Source organism: Ictidomys tridecemlineatus, chromosome 9 (assembly GCF_052094955.1).
Source record: "Ictidomys tridecemlineatus isolate mIctTri1 chromosome 9, mIctTri1.hap1, whole genome shotgun sequence".
NCBI classification, from domain to species: domain Eukaryota; kingdom Metazoa; phylum Chordata; class Mammalia; order Rodentia; family Sciuridae; genus Ictidomys; species Ictidomys tridecemlineatus.
The window spans coordinates 66,767,057-66,779,298 of NC_135485.1; the positions used below are offsets into that span (position 1 = coordinate 66,767,057).

The 12,242-nt window shown below is 34.8% G+C and overlaps 1 protein-coding gene across 7 annotated transcripts in view; it reads right to left on the reverse strand.

Moving 5' to 3' along the window:
• The window catches only part of Mapk10 (mitogen-activated protein kinase 10), a 313,016-nt gene that overhangs the window by 77,507 nt on the left and 223,267 nt on the right, over nt 1–12,242 (reverse strand). For all 7 annotated transcript variants that reach the window (XM_040292190.2, XM_040292193.2, XM_040292192.2 and 4 more), the window contains 2 exons: nt 4,896–5,025; nt 417–475 (listed from right to left, as the gene is read on the reverse strand). In XM_040292190.2, the coding sequence (XP_040148124.1) occupies nt 417–475; nt 4,896–5,025 (189 nt within the window). The remainder of the gene's footprint in view (nt 1–416; nt 476–4,895; nt 5,026–12,242) is intronic.

Genomic DNA, 12,242 nt, shown 5'->3' on the forward strand with positions numbered 1-12,242 from the left:
TCATTATTGCTATAGTTCTAAATAGGTTAATTTTTGATTAAAATTAAAGGCACCACAAAAGTAGAAATAAAGAATAAGGATATTTTATTAAAAGAGAAATATTAATAATATAAATTGAATCATCCTACGAAGCTCACAGAATCAATTAATAGTAAATAAATAAGCCTTTCCTCATTGAACCAAGAACATAGAACAATGAAGCATAAAGCACACAGAGCCATAGACTAGAAAGATCTTTCAGGAAGTAACAGCACAGACAGAATCTGATTTTATATTTTCACTTGGACATTTCATTTGAACCCAACTCTCAACTCCCTTTGATCTCTACAACAGATTTTATCTCTCTCTCTCTCTCTCATTTTTCCTAATTATTGGAATGGTTTTTTTGTCCTTCTTTAATAAGTTTTGTTACTTACACATCTTGGAACTCCTCCAGCGTTTTCTGGGGTGTGAAGACATTTAATAAACTAATAATCTGGAAAAGAAAGCATGGAAGGGACAGAGGAAAGAGAGAAAGAAGAGTGGATTACTTATTTATATAGTGAATTATATATTTATTCAACTGAAAGGTACTTACTGGACCTTTGGTAGAAATAGAAAAGTGTGGAAAATTTCTAGACTTTCTCATATAATACAGAATATATATTTAGAAAAGACACATGATCTTCTCCTTTAGGTTAATGATGCAGTTAAAAAGCTCGGGTTATGAGGCAGCAGGAAAAGTCAGAAAAGACATATAACTGTTATACTGCTTTAGTGTGATTCTCCATGGAAGGACACAGAGCTATCAGATTATTTTTTAAAAAGGAGATAAAATCATATGAGAGGAGAAAGACAATAGTGAAACACTCAACAAGATATATCAAGGTGATATTTTTCCTCCACATGTACAAAGTGGTGCCCTAATTCAAGATATTTTTTTATCACTACCATAGTGTCTTTTACTTCTTTCTCACACTCAAATATAACTTAGACTAATGCTTTTAATATATGTGGGGAGAGATACATCTTAGATACTATCAGCTATGACTTTAGTGGAAAAATATATTTTAAAGTTCCCTAAGTTGGTTCTAAACTTTTTGTTTCTTGCTTTAATTACTTTGCTAATTAATTAAAATTTTACCTTTTAGAATAAGTAAATTTTAAAAACCTTTATCATGGTTCCATACAATTATGTGCATAAATATCTCAAAATATTCTCCCATCTAAATATTCTATATTAATGTGCCAGAGGAAAGTGAAAACAAAATATGTAAATAAGAATCTTCTACTTACAAGGTAGTTACAGTTTATAAAACTAGAGAAGTACAAGTTCATGATTAAAACAGCTTGAAACCATGAATCAATGACTTAGTAAACTTCATAAATGGTACAGAAATATATGAAACACACCAAGTAATTAAAAACAAAAACAAATGGTTTTAAACACCAGAGAAATGCAGACACTTTTGTGGAATTCTTTAATTTGTTTGGAAATTAATGAGAAGAAAATCATAATACCATTCAATATTTTCTAGTATACATACATATGACAATGGTATAGCATACCAAAAAAGAAAACTGAGAATATTCTTCCTAAAGCAACTTTACAATATTAAAAACACACTTAGATCAAAAATTATTTCAAAATATCTTCAACACTTAAAATTAAATTGTCCACTAATTTTGCATACTTAGTTGTAGTAAGTGTTGAAAAAATGTTTATATAATAGATATTTCATTTGAAAATCTATAATGGGCCTCTTTCTCTAGTACTTCACCAATCTCATAAAGTAACTTATTTCATTTTGATATTTGTTTAAACAAAAATGTTGGAGACTGTACATAGGGCACACATTCACACAAAATCCATTAAGTATGGAAACATACTAACCCCCATTATCTGGTGAACAATAAAATATAGTTAATTTAAATTAGTCAAAGAAATAACATTGTGATTTTAAATAAATAAAGATTTATTGTTTACAAAAGTTAATTTTCAAAATCTATTCCTTATTGTCTAGTCTTACTTTCCCATTTCATATACCCTTGTTTTATAACCTTTGCCTACTCTGACTTCCCTGTTAGATATTCTTGCCTGTTATTTCTATAGATGATCACTTCTTTATAAATTTTAATACCCCTAATAACCAATTTAAAAATTTGTTCTTATAAAGTGATCATCACAGGTATTCTGTTTTAGTTCAACAATTTCCAACAGGTTTCTTACTCAGTTCTTTCACTTCAGCATCTTGGGAAGCTCAGATACGAATCAAAGTTTCCATGGTCCCACAATCACAAGAGTTCACTTCCTAAAATTGAATATTCGTTTTCTAAATGAATTTTATTCACTATTATTAGAGACTGAATAGGGTTTCTTCATTGCTTTTCCTTTACTTTCAACAGCATTAACAAAAGCTTTATATTCGAATTGCCTTTTCCTTAGTATTACAAGTGCTAATTGAGAATTTACCATTGGATATAAATGAATTTCCTATTAATGAAATTTGATATACATGCATACATATATACTTACACACATAAAGAGCAGATATTTACAAATTATCATTGTGCAGTAGTCTGTTTTTTGTTACTATAAAAATATCTGAGGCAGAGTAACTTTATAAGGAGAAGAGTTCTTTTAGCTCATAATTCTGCAGCATCAAGAGCCTGAGGCCAGCATCTGTTTACCTCTAGAGAGGACCTCATGGCAGATGGTATGTGTGGGAGGAAGATATCACATCTTGAAACAGGAAGTCTGAGAGTGATTTGGGGGTTGGATTCACTCGTACAACTTGGTCTTGTGAAAGGCAAGGGGTCCCATGAGAACTACCTTAATTCATTCTGAAGGTAGATCCACCAAGGACCTACAGACATCCCTTTGGATCCCACTTGTTGAAATTCCCATCTCCTTTCACATCCCTACACTGGAAACTAAGCTTCTACCATGTAACCTTTGAGGGACACATTCAGGGTATAATTTCCTCAAATTGGCCAAGTAATTGTGCACTTCTCCACAATGTATTGCATTATAGGATCTGGATGGAAAACTAGGGAAAAAGAAATACATATATGCAAGACTTTTTGTATAGTTTCTTCATTGCTTGTATGCCTCCATCTTCCATTTCATACTCTTTAGTACCATAAAATACATTGCCCTGGTCTTGTGGTGAATCTTGTCTCTACCTTTACTTAACATATTGAGAGGAAAAAAATCACTTTACTATAGTGTTTTTTCTTAGGAATCCTTTTTTTCTTTCATTTATATATTCCTTCTAGAAGTCTCATATTCCTTGAATGGCCATATCAATGATAAGCACATATTTCAAAAAATTTTTCTTTCTTAGAGAGGACTACCCTGTTCAACCTACTGAAAAAAATAACCCTCACCCTGCACTAACTAACATTTTAATCTTTCTTCTTTGTATTATTTTACTTAAATAATGTCACCCTCTGACATTCACAGGTTTACTTATCTATTTTGTGGACTGCCTTTCTCTCATTAGTAGAATCTAAGCCCACATGGGAAGGATTTATCTCCATTTGCTTCCTGACATATTCTTAACATCTAGATTTGTGTCTGGCACATTCTTTTCATTCAACAAATACATGGCAAAGACTGAATTAAAATGTCATTGGTCTCAAACAACTCAACAGCATGAAAACAAACAACCTGACTTAAAAGTCACTGCAGTGGAGTAATAGAGGAAAAAATAAACACTGTCATTGAGCCTGAGTCTACACTAATTGTATTTTAAACATCTTCTAGCCAAACATTTGCTTATTCTTAGGACCACTAGTGGTAGATGGTTAGCCACATAACAAGAACCCTTCTTTATAAACTACACTAATAATTTTATATTCTGTATGATTTTTATATTTAAAAACTTTGTAGGGAGTTGTGATAGCTATCATCATTTTATCTATAAAAATTCATTTAATTATATACTTATAATTAATATAATAAGATTAATAAATTTATTATATTACATTATTAAGAATATTCTATAAAAATAATAAATTATCTTCTATTTCTCTTTGAAAAGAAGAAAATGGAACAGGAAAAGTTCCATAGGCCTTATTCTGGAATTGAAGAAGCTTAGACACTGAGGAAAACAATCTTACTTTGGTCTACCCTGCTGAATTCCAATGAGAACGTGTTTTTTGTTTTTTGTTAAAGAGAGAGAGAGAGAGAGAAAGAATTAATCTTTTTTGTGGATGGACACAACACAACGCCTTTATTTTTATGTGGAGCTGAGAATTGAACCCGGGTCCCTCCCATACTAGGCAAGCGCTGTAATGCTGAGCCACAATCTCAGCCCCAAGAGAACATGTTCTTGATAATCCCATTCCAAATTGCTTTGGAAATATGTTCAAGCCTGTTTGCCCAACCCTAAGAAAACAAGATGCCAACATACAGTGTGTACACTAAAGGCCACTAGAGGCCTTTAGTGCTAGAGGCCACTGCGAGGCTATAGCTAAAACACAAAGGAGAAAACACAACTAGTAAAACTTCAACAGTTAATAATTAAATTTATTATTAAGAAATGTAGTTTATCCTTCTATAGGCTTTGGGGTTTGTTTTTGTTTGTTTTGGCATTTTGTTTTACTTTTTGGAAAATACAAAGCTTTCTGGTTAATTAGAAGCAAGATAACCAAATAAGGTTAATTTTATAACAGGGACATATCTATCAAGTTCATCTCCTCCTTGCCATATGGCGTTTAGGTGATGTTTTAAGCAGGAAGCTACCATGAGGATAACAAAATCAAATGTAGCATATGGTCAAGATAAACAATCCTAAGAGGCAAAAACTGTAAAGTAAAGAAGGCCTTTCCTACTCAAGTTGGTTCTTATTTTCTTCCCCAATATCACAATTTCCCATCACTGATAGTTTGAAAATAATTAGGAAACTCACATTTTTATGGTTCACACACTTCATGAGGACCAGCTCCCGGTAAGCTCTCTTGGCATGTGTTTGGTTCTGAAATGGCCGGCTGAGCTTCTTAATGGCCACATTTCTGTCAAGGACAGCATCATATGCAGCACTGCAGAGATTCAAGAGCAATCCAAAATTAGGAACAAAAGAGCCTTAGAATTTCTACCTATCTAAGGGTATGGGTAAAAAAAAAAATAACACTGTGGAATTCTACTCAGATATCATCTTCTCAGATCACATGCTAATCAGACTCATAAAGATAAGAGTGACTATTAGAAGAATAAGGAGGAGGAGGAAAAATAGAAAACAAAGAGGAGGAGGAGGAAGAAAAAGTAGATGAAGATGATAAGGAGAGAGGGAAACATAGTATCTTGGAAAATTACAGTATAAATTGCATCAGTGAGTTAGGGATGAGAGGAAAAGTAGTAAAATTGTTTACATTTCCCATCTGCCATGTGACCATGACAAGTTATTTAATCTTTCTGAGCTTGAATGTCTCATTAACATGTTATATTTAGGTATATTCTTGCTATAAAGTCCCATAGGTTCTTTGGTTATTATTTAAAATAATCAAACATTCATTCTTTTCCCAGTCATAGGAATGAGTTTTTAAGGTATAATACTAGTTGTCATGAAAGCACGGGTTGGTTAATGATCAAAGTGCACTTGTTAAAAATAACAGAGCTCAAAATGAGGTATGCAATCAGAAGAGGTTTCAGAACCACAAATAAAACACTCAATGAAATAAATCACCTCTTAGTGATCTAAACAAATGGTACAGTTTCTCTCATACTAAGAATACATAAGTCTGAAGATCAAATGAGAAAGAAAAAGAGGCTCTTTCTGCAACTATTCCTAATAACGCATTCACAAAAATGTTTGTTTTCCATTCCTGCAACTTTAAATTTTGCTGGGGTTTGTCTTTGTTGCAGAAATCGGGATCCCCTACAACTGACCTGTTGAATTAGAAATAACATTACCATTTAGAGCTTATGCTACTGAACTAAAAGACAAAAGTGGAGGTACTACTGTACTATGAGATAATGACAGACCCACAGGATAATATTGGACAAAATCTTAGAGTTCATCTGGTCCAGGCATCCATTTAATATTCATTTCTCTAAAAAATATATCTACAACAAAAGTTGGATCTATCTCTGCTTGCAAACCTTCAAAACAAAATTCATTAGTACCAAGTCAGCTCACTTAGTTGTTGGACAACTTTGAGAATAGAAATGCCATCATTCTAATAAGCAGAGATGAATCTCTCTGGTTTCCTTTGCATTCTAGTGCAACTCAAAATGAGCATTCCCTTTTTAATGTGATAGACCTTAATGTTTGAAATCTATTAAAGGGCTGAGCACTATGTTTATCATGAAGTAAGCAGTTCATAAGTCTTAGCTTTATTATTTTCCCAAGTCTTTTTCTTATTAATCTAAACATGGTGATTTCCTTCTGATCACCACTTGTTAGAATGTGGTTTCCAGTTCTATCACGATCTGGTCAGTTTCCTTTGAATATATTCCAGTCTGTCAATATTATCTGAAAACGTGGACTATGAACTAAATAAAGCATGGTTGCTGTAGGCATGCAGTATTATCGAAGATTAGGGTAGGATTATCAAATCCTCCATACTTTCATATCCTCATTCATTCATCAGTTTCATTCTGACATAGTTAATGTACCGGTCTGTTGTGGCTTCCTTGAGAATAACATCACAAATTGTTGACTCACAGTGATTCTACATTCACTAAAAAATCATCTTTTTAAAAACTTGTGCTGTTACTGCATATTGTCACCCCTAGTCCTTCAGTTTTAACACTGGTGTTTTTTATTAATTTTTTATTCATATATGACAACAGAAGGCATTACAATTCTTATTACACATATAGAGCACAATTTTTCATATCTCTGATTGTATACAAAGTTTATTCATACCAATTTGTGTCTTCATACCTGTATTTTGGATAATAATGTCCATCACATTCCACTATCATTTGTAACCCCATGCCCCCTCTTTCCCTTCCCACCCCTGTGCCCTATCTAGAGTTCCTCTATTCCTCCGGTGCTCTGGCTCCATATGCCACTATGAATCAGCCTCCTTATATCAGAGAAAACATTTGGCATTGGTTTTGGGGGATTGGCTAACTTCACTTAGCATTATCTTCTCTAACTCTATCCATTTACCTGCCAATGCCATGATTTTATTCTCTTTTATTGCTGAGTAATATTCCATTGTGTAAATATGCCACATTTTAAGGGCCTCAAGGTTGGTTCCAAAATTTAGCTACTATGAATTGTGCTACTATAAACATTGGTGTGGCTACATTACTGTAGTATGCTGTTTTTAAGTCCTTTGGATATAGACCGAGGAGAGGGATAGATGGGTCAAATGGTTGTCACATTCCCAATTTTCCAAGAAATCTCCCTATTGTTTTCCATATTGGCTGCACCAATTTGCAGTTCTCTTTAATCTACCAATGGCAGCACAGGCAAAGGAAAGAATCATGTGGATATGCATCATATACAGAATGCACAACAACAGTGGATTTACTACTTCCCAAAGTTAGTTAAACAATTGCTATCAGAAGAAAATTGATCAGTCATATTAAAGAGAAAGACAGAATCTTATGCCAAAAACAACAAAGTTAAAATCATTATTATATCTTAGTTAAAAATAAAAAAGAATGACAGCTATGAAGGCATATAAAGGAGTCGGCCTCCCAGTCGATCTAGAGATCCAAGAAGATGGATGCATTCTTATTGCAATTGTCAGAGACAACAGTCAATTAGCATTCTGATCAGAGTCTCCTTGGGTTGATTTTACCCCCCATCATTCAACATTCTACTCAACAGACTCTCCTTGAGAGGGCTGCATGCACAAATATTACCCATATTTGGTCAGCTTGGCTATCATATTTATTTTAATTTAATAAATCAATATCTGGTTTTATAATGTGAGGCTTATCAATGTGGATTCAAGTCCCTGAGATACTGACCTGGTCCTGCAAGACAGTGGAACAACCAACCCTTGCCTCATGGAGAATAACTAAGGAATAGCTACACTGTGAGATTTCCTGGCTGGCAGGTTCCTAATTCCTCTGAGAAATGTTCTGGCATCCTCCCTTCCTCTGCTACCTCTACTTTGCAGCAATTTTAGGTATGAATCTCACTTCTGCTTCTATCTAGATATAGTTATGTTTTTGACATCAGTTTCCTCACATTTAAAATGGAGATAAGAGTAGCCTGACAAGATTGTTGTCAAGAGTAAATGAGTTACATATTTATAATGCTCACTCAGTAAATGACTAATGCTGTTTTAAAAATCATTGTCCTTATTGTATTTATTACATAATACAGAGCAGAATAAAGTACAAATTCCTGCAGCGTATGTGACAATTAGACATACATTACTCATTAGCAATTTCTAGTCTTTCTACTAATTGCAAATCCATTCAACTGCTCCACCATCTTGATCACATTTGTCAAGTTTGCCCTATAATATCATAAAAGATTGGGTAGAAATCCTTGTTAAAATATAGACTCATGAGGACCACACAATTCTTTGACTTCCCACTTTAATAAGCAATCAGGTATGATTTTTTCTATATAATTTGTTGGAATCTTTATTCCCACTGATTACTGTATTTTTTTCTTAAAGGGTAAGAAGGTATCATTTCTAATCCATGTCATGCTCAGCAGACTTCTTTTACAACCTCTTTCTTCCCTCTGAAGTAGTAAAGAGACTTCAGAGTTAAATGTAAAAATCTCCAGATTATATAATCCAGTTAACACTGTGGATTCCAACAAGTTCCTGAAGATGCTCCATGAGAGGTTTATAAAGCAGAGGTGAGGGTGGTAGTCATCTTCTGTCATTCCTGGCTGGCAGGGTGATTCTGGAGGAGATGTGAGGTTTTCTTCCAAAGAAGTAATTTGTGTCGTTCTCCAGATTTCAGGCTGAGAAGTTAAGGCAGAGGCAGCAGTGGAGAAACAAAGTTGCAGTTCCTGGACCCCAGCAATATGCATTAGTGACAGAAGCAATGATAGATGAATAGTTCCAGCTTAAGTATTCTCTAAAGTCAGTTACGATCATGTGTTCTGGAAACTCAGTGGTTCTAGGATATTCAGAGGTGGGGTCTTTCCCGATGACTTAGCCATCCAGTGCCTGGGAGTCCTTTGGGGAAGACAGACTAAAGCCCACTTCTCCAGGACTTGCAATGATTTTACAGGCACTAATTTACTGTATCAAAGCTCTGCTTGCTGAAAATGTTTCTGTCTCCCACTGCGAGCCCTGGATGACACTACCATCTCCCATTTTCTGTAATTCCTCAGTGATTACTGGCAGCAGTTTGGCAAATATATCTACAAATTGGCATCACTGATACTGAACAGTCACATATTGATGTCTGAAAGTTTTCCGCCAGTCTTAAATCATTTTAAGTCTTGTTCCATAGAACCATGGTTTTTTTCCTTTAAGCAGTTTCTCTCTCTCTCTCTCTCTCTCTCTCTCTCTCTCTCTCTCTCTCTCTCTCTTTCTCTCTCTCTCTTTTGTTCACGCAAGTGAAAATGGTAGCAAATCTTTATGAAGATTTTCCTGCAACTTTCCAGCAATTTTGCTGAATATTTTCCAAGAATTTCTTGACTATAATTCTAACCCACTTCCATTACTACAGGTCTATTCATAAAAGAAAGATACAGTTTTCTGTTGTTATGTGAGGTGAAGGTGGTGGCCATCTTTGACATTTTCTGGCTGGCAGGCTGACTCTGGGGAGATTTGAGGTTTTCTTTTCTTTTTCATTTTTTTTTTGTCATTTAATCCAGTTGTAAGGTTCTATAAAGCTATGTTTATCTCCTTGTATAAGATGATATAAACACATACACACACACACACACACACACACACACACACACACACACACACCAGAGAGACTCTTATTCTCCACATATTTATCAGATTTTTTTTTCTTCTGGCAATTGCAGATAACCTCTTACTCAGATATTTTTCCTGAGGCATAATGGTTTATTTGATAATATTTTATTGTTCCCCTTCCCTTTTACATTTAAACTTTTCTTAGTCATATTAACATACAGTGGGATGGGGAGGAATCACTACACAACAGGAGCAGAACTTTATCTCCTAAACAACAACAATAATCCAACAATCAAAAGATCATTGGAGCATTTTAAACATATTAAGCCATGTCCTGGCAAGCCAAATTCTGTCCTGGGATACATATTGTACCCTGCACATTCCCACATTTGTACTTAGAACTTTTCCATGACCTAGACTTCAGATAAAATTTACCAAAAATTTTCTACCCAATGCCCTCAAATAGCTGATTTCATGACCAAAGTTTACATTCCTATCCCACTATCATGTACTATGTTGTTGAACCCACTTCTGCTTCAAGGCTTTTGTGATTGTTTCTCCTCTGCCAGGAGAGACCTTGCATCTTTACTTTGTTGACCTTATCTCGTAGTTCAGGTTTCAGTTCAAATCTCTTCTCAAAAAGGCCTTCCTTAATCTCCCCATTAAAAGTCAATCATTGATTTTTTAATTTGTTATTTTTGTCATTGAATTGTTTAGATGTGTCAGTTCCACTTTTGTGTGTGTGTGTGTGTGTGTGTGTGTGTGTAATTCTTTTGATAACAGGTAGAAATCTTCGTAATAATGACAAATAATGAAGGGACTCATAGCACAGAACAGAAAGGTCAGAAGCAGACTCATCTAAGTTTTAGGGAAGCATTATGATTTTTGTGAGCTCTAGGCATTTCTGCCTTCTGATTTTTAAATTGGTTCTCAGCATGTTGATTTCAAAAAAAAAGAAAAGAATGAGAGAACTTCATTAGAGTTTCCAAAAGAGCAGTATTGCAGGTGCTGTGATACACTAAGATTCCCCTCAGAATAAAGTACTTACTGCCCCAGATGTTGAAAGTACTCTCAGCAGACAGCCCCTCAACTCTTGGCCCCCTGGGTTATGACCTCTGATGAAAAGAGCTGCCTAATCTAAGGTTACACCCTCATCACAGGCAGCCTTCATTCAATGACTGACAGACATGGGGATTATACAACCCTGTACAACTCATTCCAATTTGGGACAGCTGGTAAGGCTCATTCCATCTAAGAACTCCCAGACTGACTCCCAGTCAGCAGAGGATTCCATTGAGACTGTAGTACAGCTGAACTTCTGCCTCTGCTTCATCCCTTCTTTTCTTTTATTTTTTTAAACTAGTCATCATTTATTTTATACTTATTTTTTAAAAAAATATTTATTTATTTTTAGTTGTAGTTGGACACAATACCCTTATTTCACTTATTTATTTTTATGTGGTGCTGAGGATTGAACCCAGGGTCTCGCATATGTGAGGCGAGTGCTCTACCGCTGAGCCACAACCCCAGCCCTATGCTTCTTAACTGTCAAAAATTATCACATTTTTAGCGTTTATGATAGTTCTTTAGTAGAAGGACATTGTTATAATAGGTAAAGAATAAGCTACATCAGCTTCCTGATAGATTTCACAATGGTGATGATTCTGTTGTCATATCATTGTTTATAATATATGTAAAGAATGTAAAGATGTTTCTCTATTTTGTTTAAACATGTGTATATTCATTATACATTTTTGTATCAATAAGCAATACATGCAATTTAAAAAAATCTTGTTAGAATATTATTCCATATGTGTTGACCCCCAAAACACTCCCTGATAAATCTCCTACATTCAATCACCATCTCAAGCTGTACTTTCTAGGTCATTCAATGCTCACTTAGCAGTAACTCATGGTCTACATATAAAAAGCTTGGAAGTACTCCTGGACTTTGAGCAAAAGGCAGGGTCCAATTGTAGGAGAAGGTGACCAGACTCAAAAGTTCAACATCAAGAAAGGCCATTTCATCTATGTAGCCTACTCACCTAGATGACCAAGCCTATTATATAGACTCCAGTCAAAACTACTTTACATTTGATGGACAACAGAACTGAGACCATAGCAGCAAGTAGAAGTCAGAAGCCAAGCCCTCAAAGACAGCATCCAAAGCAGCAGCTCTACAGAACTCTTGAATTGAACCAGTACTTGATGACACTTCAGCAAACAAAACTAACACAAAGACTATGCACCTTGATGAAAAATTTGTGACTGGCTAAACACACTCATCACCATAGAATATGGATGAATGAAAAGAGGAGGGATGTCTCAGAAACAAGCTAACTATATTCCCAGAAGTTAGGATGGGACATTGGAGAAGAAATTAAAGATTCCTTCAGTTAGAGGTATAGCTCCATCTCAGTAAAATGGTGGGTGATTCTTGCACAAGCTAGCCTCTC